At 37.3% G+C, this 26,641-nt stretch overlaps 1 protein-coding gene across 3 annotated transcripts in view; it reads right to left on the bottom strand.

The window, feature by feature from the left end:
• The window catches only part of CHN1 (chimerin 1), a 176,763-nt gene that overhangs the window by 4,768 nt on the left and 145,354 nt on the right, over positions 1–26,641 (bottom strand). For all 3 annotated transcript variants that reach the window (XM_033112258.1, XM_033112259.1, XM_033112261.1), the window contains 4 exons: positions 15,331–15,415; positions 5,935–6,108; positions 5,103–5,180; positions 364–501 (listed from right to left, as the gene is read on the bottom strand). In XM_033112258.1, the coding sequence (XP_032968149.1) occupies positions 364–501; positions 5,103–5,180; positions 5,935–6,108; positions 15,331–15,415 (475 nt within the window). The remainder of the gene's footprint in view (positions 1–363; positions 502–5,102; positions 5,181–5,934; positions 6,109–15,330; positions 15,416–26,641) is intronic.

Genomic DNA, 26,641 nt, shown 5'->3' with positions numbered 1-26,641 from the left:
ATTTTGATGCATGCTAAATCTAACAACAAAATAATTGGTCTTTTTTCAATTTTATTTTTCCAGTTATTTATTTACATTTTATTTTACAAAAGTACTGGTCTATATCTAAGGTGCATGGGCACAAGCCTTACTTTGGAAAACAAGGGTTAGCACATTACAAGGAAGCTTTGGATGGTAGCAGTCATAAGTAAACTATGTTAGAGAAGCGGTCAAAATTCTTGTGAGTATATTAACCCTGGACAGAGGTGAGGGGGAAATATTTCATAAAATGCATTCAAGGTACTCAGCAGAAAAAAAACCAGAAGTGATTCCCAAGAAGAGGCGGTCTGTCAAGTTATTCGGAACGTGCGCCTTCATACTTACTGGCGGACTCTATAAACTTAGGGTAGGCGTCATATGTGATGAGTGGAATTGGCAAATCCCTGAAGTAGAGTTTCAGTGCCCCAGTGATAATGTTGATATCTTCATACATGTTCACAGAAATATCTGCTTTCTCACCGTCTTTGAAGGATGTTAAAAGAAACAAAAGTAAATATCTGGATTCACAGCACTGTTTTCTGTACATGGTTTTTAAAGATTAGCAATGCTTCAGTTTTTAACATCAGATTCAGTAGGCTAAATTTATGTGTGTGTGTGATCAATATTCTGTGAACAGCAAAATCTATTTTTTCAAATTTTCTGAAGTTATTTTTCCATGTTTAGTTATGGAGGGGAAAATCAGGAGTGGACTGAGGTCAGCAGAAATATTTTTAAATTTCATAGTGACTTGAGAATTCCTAGGGGAATAATGTGGGACTGCCTTTTTTTTCTTTTTAAAATAATCACAGAGAATGTGAACAATAACAACGGAGGAACTCCCACCTTACAAAAGACCCCTAACACCAAAGGTCTTTGTTTTTTGTGCTTTTGTATCACCCCGGGCTGCTACACATGACATTCGGACCTTGTCTGAGTCCTGGGGTTAAGGGAGGTAGTGAGAAGTAAAAAAGGAAAACAAAAACAAAACTTTAAAGTACTGAAATAACAGGAAGAGAAGAAATTATAACATGGAGGGATATTTTAGAGGTGCTGGGCCCTAAGATTCCCAAGCAAAGCTAACCTTCCTTCAGTGGCCCCTTCCCCTGTGCATTTAGCACTTGTCTTGGTTAAAATCCCTGAATTTTCATCTACTGAAAATTTAATTAGTGTCTACTCTGAGCTAGATCTTAGGCTAGATTTCTTTTGTTCCATTTGGCTTACGAAAGATTTCTATGGATGAAAACGCAGCCTCTTCACCACACACCTATTTCAATGTCTACAATCCAGAACCCTGACAACACCAAAGGGTGGCAAGGACGGGGAGCAACAGGAACTTCCACTCATTGCTGGTGGAAATGCAAAATAGTACAGACCCTCAGCAAGACAGGCAGTTTCTTACAAAGCTACACATACCATATAATCCAGCAACTACGCTCCTGGGTATTTACTCAAAGGAGCTGAAAGCTTATACCCATACAAAAACCTGACACACATGTTTATAGCAGTTTTATTCATAATTGTCAAAAAATTGTAAGTAGCCAAGGTGTCCTTCAATAGGTGAACAGATAAACTGAGGAATACCCGGGCAATGGAATATTATTCAGCTATAAAAAGAAATGAGCTATCAAGCGATGACACGACATGGAACTTTAAGTACATATTGCTAAGTAAAAGCAGTCAGTCTGAAAAGACTGTATATCCTCTGTGATTCCAACTATATGGCATTTTGGGAAAGGCCAAACTATAGTCAGTAAAAAGACCTGTGGTTGCCTGGGACTCTGGGAGGAAGGAAGTTAGAATTGGTAGCGCACACGGGATTTTCGCGGTGGTCAAAGTTCTATATGATACTTCAATGGTAGACACATGACTTTACACACTTTAAAAAATTATCAATACCCACAGAACTGTACAACATAAAAAGTGAACCCTAATGTAAACTATTGACTTTAGTTAATAATAATCTATCAGCATTGGTTCATAAATTGTAATAAATGTACTATACTTTTATAATACAAGATGTCCGTGGGGAAACTGTGGGCGGGAGCATGGGGGGTTTATATGGGAAATCTACTTTCTGCTCAATTTTTCTGTAAACCTAAAACTATTCTAAAGGCTTCCCCCCCCTTATTTTTTTTAAAGCAACCTCTTTTAAAATACAAATACCTTGCCCTATCAGACACTCACATTCAAATATGAATTAGATCATCAGTGTCCATTTTTCACACTTGGGTTCAAATTCTATGCAGTGGCAGGACAAATTGGGATAGCATGCTTTCTAGAAGGAAAAGGCAATGGGGACTGCTTCACTGCCGGGGGGGGGGGGGTGCTTAGGGACGTATGGAGGTGCTGGGCACCTAAGGACCTAGAGAAGGCAGTAGAAAAGCACAAAGGAAGGTAGGAAAATGACAAAGGCAATTACCACCTCTACCAAAATTTTTATCTGGAAAAAAAAGACACCGCATGCCTCCTGTTTCCAATATCTATTAAGTATTTTTCTATGAGAATCCAGATTTTGAATGTCCTGTCTCATTACAGGCTATAGTACAATTTTTGGTTTTGAAAGTCAAGTCACAATTCTTACAGTTCAGCTTCACGATGGGTTAAACAGAACTTAGAGGTTGGTCTGAGAATCTTCTGCTATTCAGCTAATTCTGTGGTACTGTGTTCATTCTATCTCAGTCCGCTGTCTTCTCACTCCTCTCGAGGCCACAGCACCTCTCAATGCCCTGACACGGTCAGCCTGAGGCCCTTTGTGCAGACTCCTCTGTAGCCACTGCCTTTATATATCCTGTTTCCTCGCTACTCAACCAATACACAGCCAGCTCCTATTCATCCTGTAAGCTTTAACATTCATGCATTTTTTTCTTTGGGAAAACCTCTTTTGATCTCCAGCACCGCCTCCCACCCCAACCAACGAGGTTAAGTTCCCCAGCTATTATTTTCCTTTATGGCATTTATTAAAATAAAATGGATAACCATTATGTGATTATTTAAGGGGACCCTCCAAGCGTGCAAGGACCACGTGTACATGGTTAACTGCTGTATCTAAAGTAAAGAACATGGTGCCTGGCACACACATAGCTGTTATATAGATATTTTTGAGTTCATCAATGGAAAATAGACTTTAAAAAGCAAGGAGCCTAAAATATTAACATTCTGGGGCTTAGTATGTATATTATTATTAAACTGGTTCTTTTAAATCTGCTTTTTGATAAGAATCTCTATATTCTCCTCCATCTATTTTAAAATAATACAAACACATTCTGTAACGTGATTTCTAGATACTGCATTCTAAGTCGGGCTCTCACGCAGTAACCCCCACTGAAATGTCGTCGTTCCCTGACTGTTCCACTCCTTACAGCCCTTGACTCTTCAACCAGATCGGGGCTCGCCAGTGGTGGGGCTCTCCTGGGGAAGGCTCAAGGGTTTGTATTTCCTTTGACCTTTCCATGGACCTCTCACTGTTCTGGTCACATAAATATTTTCTGTTCTTCCAGAAGATAAAACGCGGCAAAGCTGTAATGGCACGTGCTGACCCTGGAGTAGTTAGTGCTCCATTCAGTGACTATCTCCTAAGTGAGGGAAAATTTCCCAAATCCTGCCTTTTATGTTGACATCGGAATGAGTTCATGCCAACATTCCATGGACCCTGACTTTTTTCTTGGATCTCTTTATTTAGGGGTTATCAAGCCTTCTATAAGTGACCATCCTTGACTACTTCAAATTTACTTTGATCCGTTAATTTGATCCCTTGTTCCTTTCAACACTCATAGCTTTGGGGCAGCATTTTTGCACAGAATTGATTTAAATGATCTGAGCCACTGGTTTCTTTTGCACCCCTCTTAAAGTTCTTTACCTCATTCCTACAGATTCTGCAGATGAAGGCTGGGAAAGACAGCTGTGGGAGGGGGTGGGGGAGTGGTATCTGATTCTGGCCCCAAGGGTGTGAGCGGGAGACATGGAGCCAAGGTGAGCTCTTCATGAATTTTCGAATCTTTCATTGGTGTTTTCAGGGCACAAAAAGATTGTCTTCTATTTTTTATGAGAGGAAGATGCCATTTATTTGCTTTCTGGGCCCCATGGAAACACTCAGCTTCTTTGTCAGTGTGAGTTATTTTTGAGAATCCCTGCCAATGGCTGGGAATGGACATGCTCAGTTGCTGTATTCCAGAGAAAAAGAAATGTCTCTTGACCTTCAATTTGAAATTGATTTGGGATTGTTCTTGATGCTTATTTGAACTTAACATACCATTACTTCACTTCATCTTCTTTGGCTTTTATCAAATGCTTGGGCTGGCCTAGATTTCCTCACATCAGATTGGTAATAATATTTAATTTGTTTTTGTCTTTTGCCTCTGTGGGCTGTCAGAGGTTTGTGATGGGAGAGGAGTGTAATGGAACTAGAAATATGTATTTGGAAAGGAAAGAGGCTCTTTAAGAGATCACCAGTCTCACTGTGTTTCTCTGTATTTAAGGTTATAGGTCTTTGGTACCACCTTATTCTAGTACTTAAAGACAAACTGGAGAACCATGGGAACAAATCTAAATTTCAATGCTCGTTAAAAGAAAATGAGCTCTTCTTCGGTGGGGCCCCTTCTTGCACAGTGTGGTGGGTCCTATGCCAGAAGGTCCTCAGTTCCTTTCAGCTTCTGGTCCCTGACACATGAGCCAGCACTTGGATTTCCACTCAGTTAAAAATGGTGACGAGATGCATGCACGACAAGCAGAGTTAGATGAGCCCAAATAAAACCTGGGAAATCTGAGATCTGTAATGACTTAGACACCCCACCCCCATTTTCTCCATGCTTTTTTGGTAAATTTAATTGTGCTATATGCATTTTGGTGAACATGGACCTTGGATACTCAAATATTGGTGACATAGTTAAATTTTATGCTTCTTTCTCACCCTGAAATTGAACAGTTTAATACTTACAATCAATAAAAAATAAATCATAAGCTAAGTCTTTTATTTAGTACAATAATCAGTGAGTTAGAAAAACAATGTAAAAAATAACATAAGACATTCTGTCTTTTAGGCAAAGAGTATTATTGTCCTAAGTTAATGACCATGCTGAAGAACATACCTCTGTCAAAAGCCATCTTGACATCTTCGATTAGGTCACTGAATCCTGATACTCGGTATAGTCCTTCAGAATTAAGACCTGCAAAAATAAAGCAGTGGAGCCAATTAGTTTCTTTGGAATTATGCCTTTTCTTTAAATTTTAACTTCTTGCCATGCTTCAGGCTGGGGAAGTAATGTGTCAGAAAGAATTATAAAATATACATATTTAGAAACCTCTTCACACTTTTCTCCTGAAATAAAACCATTTCACACACAGTTCTTTAAGTCTGACCTACTGTCATGTGGATATTTGTAATTTGACTCATCATTTTGCCTAATTAGATCAAATTTGTTAAATCTTAAGGGAAATAATTCATCACCCCAATTACATAATAAATTCTTTTACATAACAGAAGACTATGATCAACTATGTTAATAGGCCTGTAATATTTTTCCCATGGGAGAAAGAATTAGGGTGCAGCTCTGGTTTTTGGCCTAGGATAGTTTTATAGAGCATTTATACCTTTATTCGTACTCAAGAAAAATATAAAAACTGAAAAAGGAACAGGTATCTACATATCAACTTTTATAGACTGGAAGCATCATCCATAAATATATTTTTAAGCATATTTTCTATAACTGCTTAAATGTACTTAAATGTACCTAGAAATCAAGCAGTTCAATTATTTGTTAAATTAATTCATTTCAGACTTTCAGATCATTTGGTATCTGAAATCATTCCTCCTAAACTTCCAGAAGATAACCGGTTGTGCAATGAGGCACCCAGAACGGCGTTAGGACTCACATTCACGGTGGATTACAATTGCTCTGAACCACACGGGAAATGCCTCACCTCTAGATTCAATTTCCCTGATGCACATGTCCACCACCATCGGCCGCTTGGTGATATGGGCTTTCACGAGCGTTGTAAGGTCACAACTGTACACCTTCTTGACATGTTTCAAGTCTGGCTTACAGTCATTTGGGACCATCTTGGAACATTGCTTATGAACATTCAAACCACAATCTAAAAAACAAAAAATTCATTATTGTTTTCAGAATTTTGAGCATTCTAGACTGTTTATTTTAGCAAAAGACATTCCAGCTTGAATTACGTTTAAAAGGGGACTAGCTCCCAGTAGTCCTTGCAGAGTGGGAAAACATCCTTCCCATCTTTTCTCTTGAAAATTTTTGTTTTAAGTCAGAAGACCAACCTTCTAGCTAACGCTTCATCATTTACTTGCTATTATGATCTCAGGAAAATAACCCAAACCAAACCAAACCAAACTAAGTGTTTAATTAAATGTCTACAAAATGTAACATTATGCCAATTAGCCAACTAAAATTTTATCCATGTATTTAAAGTTACATACAAATTACACTTAATGTGGGATATAATTGCATTTTAATACATTTGATATGAGATGGAATTGGATCTCCAAAAATAAGAATATCCTGGAGACCTCTTAAAATGGTGTGCTCATATTTATATCTATTCATAACCCTTTCTATATAATATATAATTCATCCAGTAGCTAAAAATAGCTATAGTATTATTTGTTACTATTATTACCAGCTTACTACTGCCAAGTACATTCCAAGTGCTTTACATTTATTATTTCATTTAAGCTCACAAAACCCTATGAAATGGGTACTGTTATTCTTCTCATTTTATAAACGTGGCAAAACCAAGCACATGGGTGTTAAGTAATTTACCCAAGGTCGTATATTTAGTACGTAGGGAGCTGAGATTGAAGCCTATGGATAATTCCAGAGCCTGTGATTTTAACATCTGTACCATATTGCCTCTACTGAAATTATTCCTTTGCTTTGTAATTTTACTGGGTTTTAACTTCTAAGATGCTAGAACCCAAACATTTTCTAGTTTAATATTTTGAGAAATTTTATTTTCAACAAGAGCACAATGGAATTTTAGAAGATATAGAGAGGAATACAAATAGTTGGTTAGACTAAAGAGTGATTAACCACAGCTGAATAATTTAAAATAAATGTTATGTTTATGTTTTCAAAAAACATAACCCATTTGTTTTTAAGTTCATGAAAACTTTATGCTGACCTCCTGTATATCTGATCCAAGGGGGTATGTACTGTTTATGGCCAGGTCTTAATGAAACCAATTTGAAAATCATACAATGACATGACAACTGTTTGTAGTCTTTGGGCAAGCTTCATTTTTGCTTGCTGTTTTGACAGAAAGGGGAGCATAACATTTAGTCACAGAATTGTTAAGAGAATTAGTGAGCCAATGCATTCAACGTGCCTTGCATATTATAAAATGTAGACAAATTATCATCATTATGACTTTCAGTAAAACTGCAATCTAGCTATATATGGTAAAATTAGCCAAAACTTATACATGGAGTTGTTCTTTCATACATATGCAGACACTGCCAACTTGAAATAAGTAATTAAGGCCTGCGGTGACTCTAAGGGAGGAAAATTCATATGTACTGAGCACTTCCCAAGTGCAAAGACAGGCTAGGTATAGTGGGAAGCTGAGTCTTTGAGTGCATGTGTGTGACAGTGTGTGAGACTGCGTGTGTGTGTGTGTGTGTGTGTGTGTGAGAGAGAGAGAGAGAGAAAGAGAGAGAGAGAGAGAGAGAGAGTAAGTGAACACTAGATGGCATGGCCACTGGTAATAGTGGCTAAACATTAACATCACTAAAGAACAGTAGCTTCTTCTTTGAATACATAAAGGCTTCCTGAGCAAAGAGCTCCATCTATACTATCAGAAGAAATAACCCAACATCATTCTGTACAGTTATGTCCAAATGACTGCATAACCCAACCCACAAATTCCTCTTTATCTCTATATTAGACAATAGTTAAGATTGCTGATTCAATGATAAGGCAAATCAGTGGCAAAATGTCCACTTAAGACCGTGTTTCCCCAGTATATTTTAATGTATTGTATAACTTCTGTAACTTCGAGTTAGATCTAATATCTGTTAGCTGTGCAATTCTGAGTAGTTACTTAACTTTTTTGTGCCTCAGTTATGTAACATGGGAATAATATAGTATTTATTATTAGATCTATTATTAGGTTCTATTGTTATCTAGTATTATGTTCATGTGAGGCTTTAATATATGTAAAGCACGTATAATTTACATGTAGTAAATTATACGTGTTTCCATGACTATGTTGTTGTTATTTATAAGAATGAAACATTTTGAGAGGCCTTTCTTGCGTATCGTCCTAGGGTTCATTATACAGAATTGTCGTGATCACTTTAAGGCCATCTTAAGGCACTCTAAGCCAGTTCTGTGTTTCGGATGTGAATGCCAGGTTCCAAAAAGGACTTGGATGATTGGCTTATAGACGCTTCCTCATCAACACTGTTCTTAATACATTTCATTTACATAAAAGTATCTCCTAGTAAGTACGTCACTTTTCTCTGGCTGCTTTTACCAAATTTGGGAGTTCTCAGCTACTAATTTTTCATATTTTTTTCCCAGCTCCTTACTCTTTATACTCTTCTTGGGACTTCAACAACACAAAGTTAAATCTTTTGTTATTGTCCCATAGGTCTCTGAGGCTCAGTTCACTTTTTAAAATCTATTTTCTCTCTTGTTTGAACTAGGTCATTTCGGTTGAACTTGAAGTTCACTGATTGTTTCCTCAGTCATCTCTGTTCTGCTATTGATCCTATCCAGTGAGTTTATTTGTTAATAAGTTTTTCAGTTCTAAAAATTTCCACTTAGCTCTTTTTTATATCTTTCTTTTCTGATATTTTCTATTTTTCATTTGTTTCAAGAGTCTTTGTAATTGCTTGTTGGAGCATTTTTATGATAACTGTTTTCCTTGTCTGGTAATTCCAACATCTATGTCACCTCAATATTGGTGCCTGTTGATTGTCTTTTGTCATCTGAGTTGAGATTTTCTTGGTATAAAGTGTAACTCTGAACTGTATATTTTGAGTGTTATAAAACTGTGGTTCCTAGTGAAATCTTTAATTTAGCAGTACACTGTTTAGATTTGGAATGAATATCCTGGCTCACTCTTGTGGGCTGTGGTTCAAATGTCAACCTAGTTTACAAAGCCTTTGTAATGCTTTTGCAGTGCTGTTTTGCCGACCCCACTTATGTGTTACCCAAATGCAGGACTCTACCCCACATTCTGGGGAGGAAAAGGCCAACTAGTTACTTCACGGTGGGGCTAGAAGTTGGGGTTTGCCCACAATCCTGGTTGAGGATGAGTGCTGTGCTGCATGGAACTGTGGGATGGGCACAGAAGATAAGGGTTTTAACATGATCTTAGCTGTCTCATTAATGCAGCCTAGTGATGAGGAAGGGCTCTGCCCATAGACTTGGGCTGAGAGGGTCCTGCCTCTACTACAGAAGTGGGTGGGGATGAACACCAGGGTACCACCCACAGGCTCTACCAAGGAGGGCTACCACCTTCTTCCCGCAAGATGGTGATGGAAGATAGGGCTCCACTTCTAGACTCCTGGGAGAGAAGTGTACCCTTGTTATTGGAGGTTGGGGTGGAAAACAGAGTTCTACCCACATACTGCTGCTGCAGCATTCCCTGGGGAGGGACAGCAATGTGGCTTTTTCGTGGTATTCATCTGGAGAACGGAAGGTATAGCTAAAAGATTTCTGTTCAGTGGGGCTACCGTTTTCCTAGGGCTTCGGCTAGGAAGAGCAGGCTTTTCTAGGGCTTATCTTTTGTCTGTGCCTGTTGGCATTTGTGGGTTGTGGCTTTCTCTAATGTCCAGGCTGGGATACACAGGAGGTTAAATAACAAAACAAAACTCCAAACACCACCAGGCAACTTGCTGCTAGGTTCCCTGAGTCCTGAGGCTCATAGTCAGCCTTCCTTCTTTTCTCCAACTTTCAGAGTCTTCTGATAGGTGACGTGTATATTTTGTCCAGGGTCTTTGTTATTATTAATGTGAGGAATAAAACAAAATATATTTATTCATCTTGTCTAGAAACAGAAGAACTCTTATGTAGTATTTTGAAAGTATAAAAGTCAGCAAAGTTTCATAATCTAATAATAATGTTGGTATGCCTCATACTTTAAACGTGTACACAAAAGTCACAGCCAGTCAGAAAGGGCTGCTGGTAACAACCTATCCAATGTCTTCATTTCACAGACAGGGACAGTGAAGGTCAGAGAGTGTAAAGGACTTGTTCAAATTACTCAGCCAGAAAGTAGTAGAACTGAGATTTAAACTTTGGCTTCCTGATTCCCAGTCTGTGCTCTTCCCACTGAGTGATATATACCACTTTTCACCAGTAGTACGCAATGTATACTCCACTGTTTGCAGCACTGAAGATGAATTTGCTATTTTCATCCTCTTATTCAATAACGTACATGGTACCCATTAGTTGTATTAAAAGCAGTAAAAGCTATACTTTACTGTTTTTATATACATACAGAACTTTTATACACACACACACGTACATTTAATTCACCAAAGACTTAAAAAGCAGTGATAAAACCTACCCATTATATGTTTGTTTTGTCACATCCTTTCCCTTTGTATAAACTCTAAATGGAAATCCAGTAGAAAGCAAAACAGTAAAATTTTGATGCATCCACATACTATCAAAAACATATGAATGGCACTAACGGTCTGATATAATACTAACTTTTTTCCTTTGAATGTTTGAAGTTATCTCCCATTTAAACATTAGCAGGTTCCTAAGATTTCTGTCTGCCTGCCTGCCCTTTTCCCAGGGCTTTGGCAGGAAGAACAGGCTTTCTTGGGATTATTTTTTATTCGGTGCTTGTTGGCATTTATGGGTTGTGGGCTTCTCTAGTGGACACATAATTCTTCTCTAGTGCACCACTAATTTGTGATGCAGTGAAAACTGGATGAAGTGATGACCAAGCTCAGATTTAGGTATTTAAGGAAGAGGAAAATGTTTTCTACACTGATATTCTTTCTCCCATTTGAATGAAATTAAACTATGGATATATTGTGCTCAATTTTAGAAATAAATGTCAAAGGCCAAATTTTTGGCAGAATTGGATAAGAAGTCCTTCAGAAGACGAAAAGATAGCGCAAAGTCATTAAAGCATCTTTATACCCCTAAGTTCACAGTGCAATATACCAGCTCTGAGCTTGCTCTGAAAATTGCTGTTTCAAGGACTAGCCGTATATCAGTATTTCAGTTTGCCATTAAGACTTTATTTGGTTTTCATACTTATTTATTAAAGTCATATAACTCCTATATAGTTCCATTTCTCTCAGGGAAGAGCTACACTATAAATGGGGGGGGGAAAGTCCATAAAAGATCATTTCATTTGTTGCAACTCTTGGTTTGGTAGGTTATTTTTATGTTACAATTAAACCACATTTCCCCCTCTCAATTATCCAAGTTAGTAAGCATAGAATAAACATATAAAAGGAGGAATAAAAAATACAAATCACATTTTATTCTGTACTTTATTAATAAAACATTTCTATTACTTAGACTACTAACTAGCCTACTCTCAGATTTTCTAGGGCTTGAGTTCTCTAAAAATATGTATGCTTTGTATCTAGAAAGCACAGAAACCTACTTTTTGAAATAAATAGCTGATATTTATATCCTATTGATAGGATTAAGGGATAATGTTAATGTGTTTTGAAAATAAATATAATTATTCATTCTTTTCTATGAGTGTTCATATTTTAAATAATTGCAAAAAAAAAGTTCTATTTTAAAACTATTTCTTAGTAGTCTCCCCTACAATCCAGGAAAAGTGGGAGTAGCCCATATCTAATATGCATCAGAAGTCATTAATTTCATAAGCAAAACTAAGACAAATACCTTATTCTTTGGGATATTTATGAAAACGTGAAAGTTTTAGGCAAGTCTAACCAACTTCTTTCTTACTGGTTTATAGGACAAACATAACTTTTAAGGTACAGTCAATCAAAGCTTTTTTTCTTTAACCGAAAAGTTAAATGCTTGTATATTTGAAGCAATAAATACGTTTTATTATTAGAAAAAAAAGCTGCCATTTCCTTTTGGGGTCCAGTAGCAATGATAATGATACACTGGAAAAATGAAGTCACTATAATAAATAACCACTACTAAGTTGATATGTCTCATTTACAACAATTATTATCCAGCTTAATTTCTTAGAATATTCTGGGAAGGCTGAAATGAAAGCAATTCAGGAATGCTGGTAGAATAATGGTCTTTTCGGTGGGAGGGATGTTTGGCTATCTCAGGGATTATATAATAGTAACAGATTACTTTAATATATAAGCTTACGTTTTATAAAGAAAGGGAAACTGGTCTGGGAAACTCTTTTCTCTGAACGACAATCCTTTGAGCTTCACTTTTAAAGGCTACCTACTTCGCTCCTCAGTGTTTCCGTAGGAGGAGCATCACTCCCAAGGTGCAGTTAGATGCTCCTTGCAACATCACTGTCCTCACTTTAAAGAAGGCAGGATACAGGAGACGCTGGGAGAGGAGACATCTAATGCCTCCTGCGGAGCCTCGTGCTGCGGCTTTTGAAAAGCTCCTGTCTGTAATGGCTGGCGTTCTCCCGATTATCCCTCTGCTCCCTCAGTTGTCCTCATCGGCTGTGGGGCCTCGGCTTTCAGTCCTGGAGGGACAGCGTGCCTGCTACTAGCTGGATTCAGTCTCATTCCTACAGCAACTTTGCCAGGATGGTGACTGGAACACCATCCAACACTTTACATAATGTTAAAAAAAATAAGGTGGGATACAAAATTGCTGCTTTTGGCAAACCCTTGTTTAAAAATTCCTGACGAGCTATGCCTTGGTGGATTTTGAAAAAAGAAACCACAACAAAGCAAGCTGTCTTAGGGATCAAAAGCAGATAAATACATCTCTTTTCTGACAAGCAGTGAGCCTGCCATTTTTCTTTGGAAGTAATATCTTTAATGTTTAGAGGCTAGTGCATTATTTTCCTCTTGCTGCTGTAACAAATTACCACAAACTTAGTGGCTTAAAACAACATGAGTTTATATCATCTTACAGTTCTGCAAGTCAGAAGTCCAAAATCAGTTTCACTGGGCTGAAATCAAGGTGTCGGCAGGCCCATGTTCCTTCTGGATTCTCTAGCGGACAATGTTTCTTTCCTTTGCCTTTCTCAGCTTTTAGAGGCTGCCGGCATTCCTTGGCTCGTGGCCTGCTTCCTCCATCTTCAAAGTCAGAGGCATAGTATCTTCTCTCTTTGCTGACCTCTGATTTTGTCCTTACATCTTTTCTCTGACTCTGCCTCTTCTGCCTCCCTCTTATAATGACCCTTGTGACTGTGATTACACTGGACCTACCCCAACAATCCAGGGTAATCTCCCCATCTCAAAATCCTTAACTTAATCATGAAGTCTCTTTTGCCACAAAAGGTAACATATTCCCAGGTTCTGGGGATTAGGAAGTAGAAGTATTTGGGGAGCCACTGTTAAGCCCACCACAATTAGTGTTCTCTCTGTCTCTCTCTCTGTTTCTCTAAATTTTTAATACTTTGCATTCTGTTTTAGATAAAGTGGATGGCTCAAAGGTCAGGATGAGCCACTTTATATCTAAACATCCCACTGTCAATCCAAATATAATTAGTTGTCACAGAAAACAGAACTAATTCAAATTCCAACTTTCCAAATTAAAAAAAAAATGGGCTAACTTGTTCTTATACTACATTAATATGGTTCAAGTCACACAGAATACAATGCTTTTAAGGACAAGATATGACATAAAATGAAAAATCTCCTCAAGGTTTTTCTTTCAATCTTGCCCTTTACTCAGAACAAGAGGTGAGGGCTATTAATGCAGGTGGGAGAAGTGAATCATTTTCTTTCTCCTTTTATTCATATTGTTACTATCATAAATGTTCCAGAACATTTCTTTCAAACATGATTTGGGAACGCAGCGTATTGCAAAGATTATTCATACTATAGGTGTTGTACCTGTTTTCTGCTGAGAGCTGACTCAGAATTCTTATGTAGATGACCTTCACTTTCAAAACATAATGATACACACAATTACTCTAGTAAAAGCTTTTAAGTTAGTGACAGTCATAAACCCAGGCTTATGGCGCACTTCATCCCCCAGCAGGTGATTTGGGCTTTGAAACGAGTATTCCATCCCCCTCTGAAAAACCCCAACAATGTAGATGATCTGAACAGCACCCCTTTATCAACACTTTATCTGCCACTGTTCCTCTCTGGTTCAAAGGCTTAGCCACTGCCTTCCCAATGACATTTCCTCATCCTCACTCTGGGTATCAGAAGTTTCTGCATATAATCAACAACAAAAATATTGCATTAAAAATCATGCCACAAAAGAAATGTGGATTTTTACAGTGCTAGATTTGACAGAATTACTACAGTTATCATTCTGAAATACTTTAGTCTTAATATACATTTTTAGCATTAAGCCTCATGCTAAAAGACATGTAAATGTAAAAAGGTATTTTTTTAGTTTTACAATTTAAATAGCAGAAACTTCTATGACCAAACACTATACATTTAAAATTTAAGTGCTATTTTTAAGCTTATGCCAGCATTTAGAGTAGGTTGAATAAATGGCCAATACTCTGTATAGTTGTTCTATACAAATTAATTTCATGTGATGTGAATAACTATTTATTTCAAAAAGCATTTCAATAAATCCCTGAGTTGGTAGTTCTTTATGTGTAAATCTTAAAAGTTTCTAAATTTAAATTTAAAAATATCATGGCCATGTTTTATAAAAAATATTTGGCATATTCAAGATTTCAAAATGTCACAAACGTGAGATTAGTTACTAAGTGGTTTTTCATAATTTGGTAACCATCTTTGAAGATAAATTCACAAATTTTTAAAGCTTCAATTTGATTTCACTAAAATTGAGTAAGGACAATCCAGCTTAACAAGTTGTCTTTAAAATTCAGTTTCCAAGACAACAATCATAGGTCCCTGTATACTGCTTTTTTTAAAAAAATAATTTTTATAAATTTAGTTCCTGTAACATCTAAGGCAACAGTTAAATATAATTGCCTTACTTTTATCTCCTTTTATCAGACTTTTTGAACAAGTTGACTTCTTTCTTTTTAATGGACTAATACCAGATCCCTATTCTGCTGTCCATTAAGTACAAGGTTAAGGGCAGATAAAAGATCCATTTCCAAAATGGCTGCCTGAGAATCCAGCCAACTGAATGTGTGTTAAGAGCAAATCAGCATCCAGCCCACGGCATGTGCATGACAGCAAACCTCCTTATAACTCACTTCTTAGAACTTCACAGCTTAGTCAATGAAGTGAAAGGGAAGAGCTCTTACCCGCACATTTCACTCCCTGAGCAATGAGACCCCACATGAAGTTGGCACAGTATTCACACCAGTGAGGCCCTCGGAAGGTATGGACCTGAAAAAGAGGTGACAAAGTGACCAGAGGGGAACCACACAGATGAGATGTTTCCTGTCAAAGCACTTGTATACAAACCTCTTCAGTTAGTACTGAAGAGGCACGATATGATTACATTGGTAAAACCTTGGTTGAGTGGCACTGACAAGCAGTTCAAGTTTCTTTCAGAGTTTGATTTCTTCTTTGTTTGAGAAATGGTGATAAATCAAACCAATATTTTGTAATTTACTCTTGAAAACAATTTCTACAGTGTAGTTTTCCAACTGTTCCCTCCAGCTGTAAGCAGCCTCATCTATATGTTATACAAATACTAGCATTTTCTGAGCACTACGGCATGAAGAAGGATAGGCTCAATGCAGAGTATGTCTGGGTCCTGTAAAGCCTGTTGTCAGATGTTCCACCTTCTGTCCTCTGTGACCAGGTAGAGCCACAGATGCTGAAGGTGATATTGATATTTACTGACTGGTCACAGAAAGGGCCAATTTCTGTCAAAACAATTTGATACTTAATATGCTAGCAAAGAGAATGAATATATTTTAGAAACTACAGAAATTACGGTTAGTCAGAAACCCTGGTTTAGTGTAGTAACTATTCACTAATCATTCCAGCTCATAAAAGTTTTACTGCATTTGATGCCTTTATCCTTGAGAAAAGAATCCCCACAGAAGAAAGGATCCAAATGCTAAGATACCAATAGACTTTTATGTATAGGAAAGAGAAGGCATTCTAGCTTAATTCAGATGAAAAATATTGGTAGAACAGAGAAGCAATGAATCCAAATCCCAAACATTAAAGAATAAAAAAATGAATATTATTAGTAACACTTTAAGATTTCTGAGCAAATATTGGCTGAAAATGCACTAAAAAAATAAGTTAAAAGAATAAGAAGGAAAGAGAATACGGAAGCCACTGAGTTGTATGAAATTACATTTACTTGAGATAATTTCTGATATATATTATTTCGTCCTGCAGAAAACAGTAATACAAGAGAGTGAAAATCAGAGTGTGACAATTTGATTCTAACATAAATTATCTGCTAAAACAGCTATTGCAAACAATGAAATTTACAGCTAATATTGTAATTTTTACTACTGCTCTATTTATGTATTAAATAGATCTTAGAAACCAAGTAAGTGATTTTTAAGATATAAGTATTTCTTAAGTTTATTTCTTCAAACGTAAGAAATATATATATAACTATACAGTGATATGTAACTTATTTCTTGAAACTTAAGAAATATATTAACTACATGTAGTCACATACATATAAAACATTTCTTGAAATTTAAGATGCTATTGAACATGACTTATACTAAATGTAAGACACTCATGGAAGTGCCAAAAAAATGTATGTAAGTGGACACTTTAGTTAATGTTGCTCAAGCAGTAGTTTGCCGTAATCAGAAGTGTCTAGACGTTGATCGTAACCACTTTGAGCACCTCTTGTAATTGCAGAAGTTGAATGTGACTTGTATTCATCTTTTGTTATTGGTATATATTGAGTATTACAATTCTAATAGTTTTTCCCTTTCTTTCTTAAAATGTGTATATATGTTTTTGGTATCCTCTGTATATTCTGTTTAGAAAAATCATGCCAATTAAATTATAATAAGCACTGATTATAAGATATATGCCAATTTCAGAAATGTTAAAATAAAAAAAGAGTACATATTAGAATCAAATATGGTATATGGTATATCAATTCAAAATACTACTACTAGCAAAAATATCCATATAAGGCTCCCTCCAATGGATAACCTGGGGTTCATTCCAAGTAGGTATGTGCTGCGATGCTGGTTGTTGCCAAGTGAGCTTGAGTACGAAATGTCATGTCAATTTTGAAAAAAAGGCCATAATCCCTTTTATGTCTTCTATGGAAAAGCATCAAGAATGCAACACAGTTGTTTCTGGATTGTTCATGATATTTAGAGCCTGTAAACCGAAAGCCTTTCCTGGAGTTCCTGAAGCAGAACCCCAAATCAACATTCACATAGTCTGTGATGTTTTTGTGTTTGTGTGTTCCTGTGAGTGAATATAACTGGATAAAGATGTAGTCTTGCTTTACTTTGAGGAAAATGAGTGAAATGGATAGCACTGACTCATTAAAAAAGTTTTAGAATCATAAAATAGCTATCGAATTGTGAAGTTATTTTTAGGGAAAGTCTTTGGGATATAAACTAGCTTCTAGGTTCCCAGATCTCAGGATAGTCCAGTGTCACTTCACTTGGTAAGGTTAGTAAAAAAAAGGACTGGAAGTATGGAGGAAGTTCCAGTTTTGTACCTGACAGTTATCTCATGATACAGGGTCTTACAGTTACATTAGGAACGCAAAAACAGGGTAGATGGTGTGAAATTACTTTAAATAGGCCCCTGCAAACAGCACTGAGTAAAGAGGGGTTATGATAGAACCAGTGCTCTGCCTCACCTTCACAAAAGCAGTAGTGGATGTAGCGTTTGGAAAATCTTGGGACATTTCTTTGTATTACATATGCCGAAGAAAGGGTTTAACTGTCCAAGCAGACCCAGTGTTCTTTAAAGGATCACGCAATTATCTCAGAAGACCATCTTTAGGAAATTGTTATTTACATATTTCCTTCTTGGACAGCTTTAAACAAAGGCATCCAGAGCTATTGAGGATGGTTTTGTTGTTGTTTTTAATTTTGTTTTTAAAGCCACTTAGAAGGTTGCTTATTTATATAGCTCTCCAGGTAACTGTTCTAGAAATACACATTGAAGTGCCAGACGCTTACTAAATTTCTATTTGTATACTAGGGTTTACCTGGATTCCCTTGTGAATTTCTATATCTAGAATTCATATTTCTTAAGTTTTGTTTGTTTTGGACCTCAATGGCTCCACGACACTGGATTACATTAGTAAAAATTGAATAATGCAGCCTTTTTGTCCTTTTTATTTCCCTAGAGATCATCAAAACAGATTTCATTCATTAATCATTTTTATTCATTCATAAACATTTATTAAGTGATGACATATACAAAGATAAAAAGGATATTGGCTCAAGGACTTCATTGTAGGTTTCTCCCATTAAATACACTGAAAATGCTCTACTGAAAGTGTCTGTAAAGTGCAAGGGAAGCTGGGGGAGGAGCCCTGCTCAGGGTTAAGACGCAACCCAAGAGCTGAGTCTTCAGGGATGAGCAGGGTCAGCCAGGTGACCTGTGGGGCAGAATGGGGGTGTGCGTGTTGGAGTGGGGCACAGTAGGAAAGGCGGTTACAAAGAAATCAAAGGCACACACATGAGCGAAACAATGCGATGTTTAGAGAATTCCAAGGAAGAGTGGGGGTGGGAATGACTGGCATGGCAGGAGATGAGAGGCAGACAGGGCCTTTTGCATGTTTACAGATTTATACTTTGCCGAGTGAGCAATGCAGGGCCACTGAGGATTTTTCAGGAGAGCAACGCAGTCAAGGGGGCAAGGCTGGAGCAAGACACGCCAGGTAGGATGCTGTGGCAGTGTTCCAGGTAATAGAGGATAAGGATCTGAACTTGGCAGTGGTAACTGAGAGAAAGGGATGAAGAGTTATTTAGGAGGCAGAATCAACAGGGTATGGTAACTAATCAGAGAACAGCAGAGGGGAGGGGAAGAAGCTGGCTAGCCGTTGGGTTTTGGGCCTGGAGAATGGGGGTGGATGGCATTAACAGAGGGAGCAAAAGTAGAGAAAGACATTTGGAAGTGAGGTGGGAACTAAAGAATGAAACGGAAGGGAATGAGTGATTGCAGATTTCTGGGAAAGAGGAGGTAACTTGTGGAGTAAGGTTCCCGAAGGAGTCAAATGGAGATGGGATCCAGGGCTGAGGGATCAGCCAGAATAAGAGGAAAATTACTTTTTCCTTTTCCTGAGTTGGAAAAAGAATAAGAGGGGAGAGGATGGCTGTGCAGCGGTGGTGGGGGGCGTGGAGGCCAGAAAGCTCAGGAAGTTCATAGTCTGTAGTCTCTGTGCCTTACAACGTAAGTTCAGCTACTAAGCAAATGAGGAGTTTTGGGAAAGTGGGGAACTGGAACTGGCCAGAAATTCTGAGAAGGGTTGCTGGTCTTGAAAGCAAGTTTCTTTCCTGAATGACACTCGAGTCATACCATAACAGTGTCAAGTGCATTAAAGCAAAAGTGACACACACTTTCTTTTTAAAAGGGTGGTTGTGCTCAATTTGAGCTTTATCTAAATGTTTTATTTTGTATGCAGTTTTACAAAACCAGTGATGTTTATATCGCATATTTTACCAATTCAGAAAAAGATAAAAAAGTCAACTGGCCAAATTAAACAACTTACGTAGAACAGGTCTTCGGCTGTACTGCTCTGTCTAGCATAACGGAAACAGGGTGCTGTTCCTGCAGACAAGGCTCTAGGGCCCTGGTCCCTGCAGCCAATGCCGTTGACTGTGTATGGTTGGATTTTAACTCCTGTCTTAAAATGATCAAATCAGAATGGAATGGGCATTCACTATATACTCATTAAAAGGTCAAAAGGCGTACCTTGGAGATTCTTTCTGCTTAGGAGGATGCTAAGAAAGAACTAGGCTGGCATCAGGGAGAAAGGAGGTCTGGAGTGGCTCTCAGGGGGTCCCAGACCTCGGGCCACAGCGCTAGATTGTAAGAGAGTGACACTTGCCTCGAATGCCTTATGTGTAGTAGATACTAGCCCCGAGAGGTCTGCAGCTGCTCAGCATTCAGGGAATTAAAGTTACTCATGTCTTTACAACAGACACAACCAACAGACATTAAGTAACATTTTTTTTTAACTCGAAGTAGCCCCAGATTTGTATGTTTTCATAAGTTTATGTATTAGTTTTCCTGTTTCTTCTTCCTCTACAGAGTTGTCAGCTCTTTCTTCTTCTTCTTCACTTCTCTCTTTTCCATTCACTGATTCTTAGATGTGAATGAGGAAGTCTGATAACTTTGCTACCATGTTTCCCCGAAAATAAGACCTAGCCGGACCATCAGCTCTAATGCGTCTTCTGGAGCAAAAATTAATATAAGACCGGGTATCATATTATACCCGGTCTTATATTAAAATAATACTGGGTCTTATATTAATTTTTGTTCCAAAAGACACATTAGAGCTGATGGTCCGGTTAGGGCGTATTTTCAGGGAAACACAGTAGCACTGGATGTAAATCAAGAAAATGTGTCATCTACCTTCCTGCTGAAGGCCTTTTTGTCTTTTAAACAAATGTGTGGCTTGTCTGTTTCTTCTAGTTGAGGCTGACGGCAGTGGTCTTGTGATCAATGAGGTGTTAGTAGCACCTTTATCCTATGACATCCACTAGTCTTTAGTTACTGTTTCTTGCAAGCAGAAGCTGCCTGTTTCTGCTGTTTACCATATGACCTTAATGACATAACACTGGCGTTATAAGGTGGGAAACACCAATTCCTTTTTCAACAGCACTGTTTCTTCCGTAGAGTTATTTAAACAAATCACTTGATCAATTTACCAAAAAAAAAAGATTCCTCTGGGGAGGACATTTTGGTAAGATAATCCAAAAGAGCAACCAGCTTCAGCATGAGTATGACCAGTGCGGCCAGGGCTGGTCCTGAGCAAAGCGACCTTGTAAGGTGACCACAGGTATTTTTACCAGGCCACCTCCAAACTTTTGGTACTCCTTTCTTTTGGTACTCCTTGGCAAATGAAAGTGACAGAGTACACGACATGAATTATACCTTCACGAACAAACGGCATAGCAACCAGTTTTAAAGCCCTCTTCTCTTCTGCCACTGGAAAAAAGACAACTTTATTGCTATGGCATTTGTGATTGCTCTTCACCTGTGAAGGACTGCTTTCACCTTAATCACCTTAAAAACAGAGAGGAAAGACTGGATTGATAACTGGACCCCAAGAGTCTGTCACAGAGAAGGCACTGGTCAGAACCAGGCTGACAAGGACAGACAGGGAAGAAGATGGGTGGGGTACAGATGGGCCCACAAGGCATAGGCTAAGGGTTGTGTGTCTCCTGGGCACCGACCTAGGTAAAAACTGAAGCGATTCCCAACTGGGCCTGCGGTTACACTGACCAAAACCCTGGCTTCTGTAAGAAAACCACCACGTCTGCTTCTCATCCTGTTTCTGACATTCGTATCTCCAGTTTGAATGTCAGTAATAGAAACCGTGGAAAAGAAATGCATGCCATGGGAAGAGGAAAGAAAATTCAGCCTATCTTCATTACCCCTTCCAAGCCATAACACTACCTCTAGAAATAAGCATGCATGCGAACAGCCAAAGAGCCTGCTGCAAATGTAAACTAGGGTGCAGGTGATAAGAACATTAGGGGGAATGAAATTTTGCTTGGGAAGGTGGGAATGACATTTCAGCTGCCGCTCTCATTTGGGAGGCTCTGATGAGTCACTTCTCCCGCATGGTGTTGGGCAATGAAGGGAGAGAACAGATGATCAAAATGAAAATGAAAGGAATGTAGGTAGGCAGGCAGCTGGGCAGGAAAGGCTTTTCCCCACTTTTTCCCCCATTTTTATCTGTAGGGCAACCAGAATGTACTCTTTTAAGTATCCAATTTTAGTCTCACTAAGATGGCTTAATGTTTGATTCAAGGGATTTGAAATTCAGAATTTTGGTCCTAATTTTGCCCCTTCAGTTAAAGCACTTTGATTTATATTATTAAGCCATGAGAAGAGAATATATAACATTAGCTAAGATCATTAGCAACAAATACTTTAAATTGTGTAGGGATTCCTTGCAAAAAGAAAAACAAAAGGTGGGGAGGGGGTACTTAAAATAGGGGTGTCTTTCGTATCAAGGCAATATCTTCTTGCCTTGTTATTTAGTTAAATCTAGTCAGAAGCACTAGTGGCCTTAATTCTTGAGGGAAATTCCATAGCAGTCAGTGAGGGTTGGAGGTGTTAAACCGCCAGCATTGAGTCATGCTGGCCATGCCTGCTCCTCTTGTCTGGATGGAATGGATGTGTAATGTGGTGCCCCCGGCAGGAAAGGGAGCAGGAATGCATCAAACACTTGCTGAAACAAGGCTTTAAGCAACGGGGGGAGCTGCTCAGTGCCTGAAATAGGAGAAGGAGCACACCCACTGGCGACAGCAGTCAGAATGGGGTCGGTTCTTTGCGCGTGGAGGACTGGACCATGCTGAAGGCGCCTAGCTGCCACAGGTGATGGCACAGGGAGAGTTCACAGGGGCTCCGAGGTACACACTTAACCACACAGGTAGTTAACACAGTCAGAAGGATCCTTTTGAAAAGGATGACAGATGGCAGAAAATCAGTGACCTAATGTTTCAAGAGTGAGAAAACTGTTCAAAACTGAGGGAGATACCATAAAAGCCTGCTAGACCTGCATTGGTCACACCACAAATAAATGATAGCCTCTTAAGTAGGAGAAATAAGTACAGGAAAAAGCTGACAGAATATGATCAAATTATAACAATACTAGTCTTACTTTACTAGTAGGGCAACTACTGGAGCAACATAATAATTTAGTTCTGCTCCCACATGAATAACATTATAAAAGTGTTTTTTTTAATTGATTAGTGTATAAAACAATACTTGAAGTAAATAAACATGTACAGAAAAAATAATTAATATTAATTCCACTCATGCAATCCATTCACCATAATTCTGTATCAGGCCTTATTAACAAAATTTAAATTTCCTTATGGCTTTCTTGATGATCTACCAATCCCCTCCCCCGGCCAATCAACCCTCCCTGTGAGGGAGAAATATGTCTACAGTCACAGCTGAGTTAATGTGGTGCAGACAAGGGAACTTGCTTCTTAGAAGCTTGCTCAAACACACTAATGCTAGAACTCGGTTTGTGGTGTCAGTGTTCTGTTCTAAACTTCAAGACTGGTCCCTCACACAGAGCCATTAGTTTGAAACTCAGGAATCATGCAGTGGAAACATTAAAGTTCCCAAGGCATTCCTTTTATTTATTGATTTTGATCACGTTACAAGGTACACGTGTATAATAAATAAATTTATTGTATAATAAATAAAACCAGTAATTTAAAAACACTTTCCATTTCAAAATATGGGTGTTTAAAAGTATTAGAAAACTTGTAATTTTAATGTTTAGGCTTTTCTAAAGTTTCAGAAGCAGATTCTTTTCCTTTTCTTCCCATTGGAGCTCTGAGAGAACTTTACCTCTAAACTGAATCATGTTTAAAGTTTTAAAATGTCAAATGCCATAACATAAACACTTCTACTTTGAAAGTTTAGTTTCATTCCTTGCACGAATAAGTTTGCATTCAAAAATGAGTAAATATTGACACAGTGAATCAATACTTCAAAATATCAATCACTTAAAGTTATATAATGAAGTTATAATAGGCAAATAAAAGAATCTACTTGGTTGCGCAATGCAAACCACTCTACAACCCACAGTTGAGTGATATGGTCTCTAAACCAACATTATACATAAGTAAACTGAACACTGAGAGACAAAAAAGCCTCAGATCAATCCATATTATCTTATGATCCACAATTTCTTGAAGCCAAGTCTGTACTAATATTAACACTTCCACACAACCAGGTTTCAATTTCTCTTTGGCTTGTTTTTAAATTTGTCACATAAAGACGTTTACTGTTAACATATGTTACAAATGAAAGCGTTCCTCTAATATATCTGAAAAAAGGTTTGACTATAATGCACAAGAAATTATTAAGCTATGTAGCTAAAACTCTTTTTAAAGTTGTAGTAAAAGAGAACCAGATTTTAGGTATTGTTTTTCTTCTGTTTCATTGATTGCTGCTCTTTAATATTTCCTTCCTTCTGTTACTTGGTTTAATTGGGTCTTCTTTTTCTAGATTCTTAAGGTAGAGGCTTAGCTCATTGATTTAAACTTTTTCTTTCCTAAAATAAGCATTTAATAGTGAAGATTTCACTATATGCAGTGCTTTAGCCACATTCCACAAATTTTGATGTTGTATTTTTTAATTCAGTTCAAAGTATTTTCTAATGTCCCTTACGATTTCTTTAATCCGTGAATTATTTAGCAGTAAAATGTTTCATTTCTAAATATGTGGGAAATTTTTCAGATACCTGTTATTGAAGTTGTGGTAGGGGAATATGCTTTGTATGACTTCAATCTTTTTACATTTATTCACACTTGTTTAGTGGGCCGGAATATTGTCTGTGTTGGTGAATCTTCCATGTTCACTTGAATAGTATGTATATTCTGCTGTTGCTGGATAGAATACTATATACATATCAATTAGGTCAAATTGGTTGATACTGTTGTTCACGTCTTCTATATCTTACTAATTTTCTATTTGTTCTATCATTGAGAGAGAAGTGTGGAAATCTCCATCTATAATTGTGGATCGTCTATTTTACTTTTCAATTCAGTTATTACTTTATGTACTTTGAACCTGTTATTAGGTGCACGTAAATTTTAAATTGTGTCCTCTTGATGAATTTTATCCTTTTAACTCCCAATAATATTTCTTGTCTGAAAACTACTATGTTTAATATAAATATAGCCACTCCAATTTTCTTTGACTTATTTTCTGTATGGTATATCTTATTCTTTTTGCCTCTCTGTGTATTTATAATTGAAGTCCGTTTCTTGTGGATAGCATATACTTGGATCTTGCCTTTTTATCCAATCTGACAATCTATGCCTTTGAGTTTTTGAGACATTTCCATGTAACTATCAATATGACAGGGTTTAAATCTGCCATCATGTTTTTGTTTCCGATATATTCCATTTATTCTTTGTTTCTTTCTCTTTATTGCATATTTTTGAATAAATTGCATATATTTTATGAATGCATTTTTGTCTCCACTATTAGCTTATAAGTAATTTATTTTTTAGAGTTTGCTCTAAGGTCTACAATATATATCTTTAACTTATGAAGCTACCTTCACACAATATTATACCACTTCAGGTACAGTGAAGAATCTTATAACACTATACTTCACTCTCTCAACACTGTTGTCATATATTTTACTTGTATAAACTACATAATATATTGCTATTTTTGCTTTAAACAGTCAATTATCTTTTAATGGCACTAAAGTGAAGTAAGAACATTCTTTATACATACCCATATATTCACCATTTCTGGAATTCTTTATTCTTTTGTACAATCTAAGTTTGTATCTGATATTATTTTCCTTCTGTCTGAAGAACTTCCTTTAATAATGTAATAGTATAGGTCTCCTTGTGATAAATTCATTCAGCTTTTCTTTGTTTAAAGCAACAAATATTTTTGTTTTGTCTTCATTTTAAAGATATTTTTGCTGGGTATAGAATTCTAGGTTGATAGTTATTTGTTGTTGAGTACTTTAAAGATATCATTCCATTGTTTTGCATCATTTCTCGTGAGAATTTTTGCTGTAGTTCTTTATTTATCTGTATGTAGTATGTATTCTCCCCCTGCAACTTCTTTTTAAAAAATTTTTGTAAGATATGTAAGAGACAAAAGGAAAATAATTTGTTTCTTCTGTTGACATACTTTTCCTACACTGAAATAATCTTTAATTAAAGATGTCAATAAAGAAAACAGTAGTATAAAATTAATTTCTCTTCTTTAAAAAATGCACATTGTATTCTGGTGTGTGGGTGTATACATTTAAGGTCTTATAAAATCATAAAACTATAACCACATTAAGCTGAAATGTGAAAATAAAATGCAAGAGAAACTGGACACCTGCTTAATTTCTAGATGCTAGAGATGTCCTCTATACATTTTGTTATTATATGTGAGGGATGAACAACTTCACTTCTTAGGCGGTGGCAAAGAAATACCACTTTTGGAAGAAAATTGTTCTTTCCTGTAACCTGATTTTCTTTCTGTTTCTTTGGCTGCTCTCTCAACTTTCCCTTTAACACTGTTTTTCAGCAATTTGACTATGATGTGCCATGGTGGTGTTTTCTTCATATTTTTTTCTATCTGGAGTTCACTGCACTTCTTGGATCTGTGGGTTTTCAGCAAATTTACAAAATTTTTGGTCATTATATAGTCATGTGCACATAATGATGTTTAGATCAACTGCATATATGAACTGCATATATGCTGGTGGTCCCATAAGATTTTAGCAGATTATAAGCAAAACTTTGTTTGCGATATTGAAAGAAAAGGCTGGACCTGACTACGATGTTGAATTTACTGCTAGCTCTGGTGAGTTAAACAGACGAGGAGGATCAGCACGCTGCCCACTTGCCTTCTGCCTGCCTGTGTGCAGGCACATACATACACACACTCGTGCTCACAAACTCACTCTCCTTCCCTCTATTTCTTTTTCTC

Source organism: Rhinolophus ferrumequinum, chromosome 8 (assembly GCF_004115265.2).
Source record: "Rhinolophus ferrumequinum isolate MPI-CBG mRhiFer1 chromosome 8, mRhiFer1_v1.p, whole genome shotgun sequence".
NCBI lineage: Eukaryota > Metazoa > Chordata > Mammalia > Chiroptera > Rhinolophidae > Rhinolophus > Rhinolophus ferrumequinum.
Note: the sequence above shows the minus strand (reverse complement) of the source record. Positions and strands in the feature narration are given on the sequence as shown.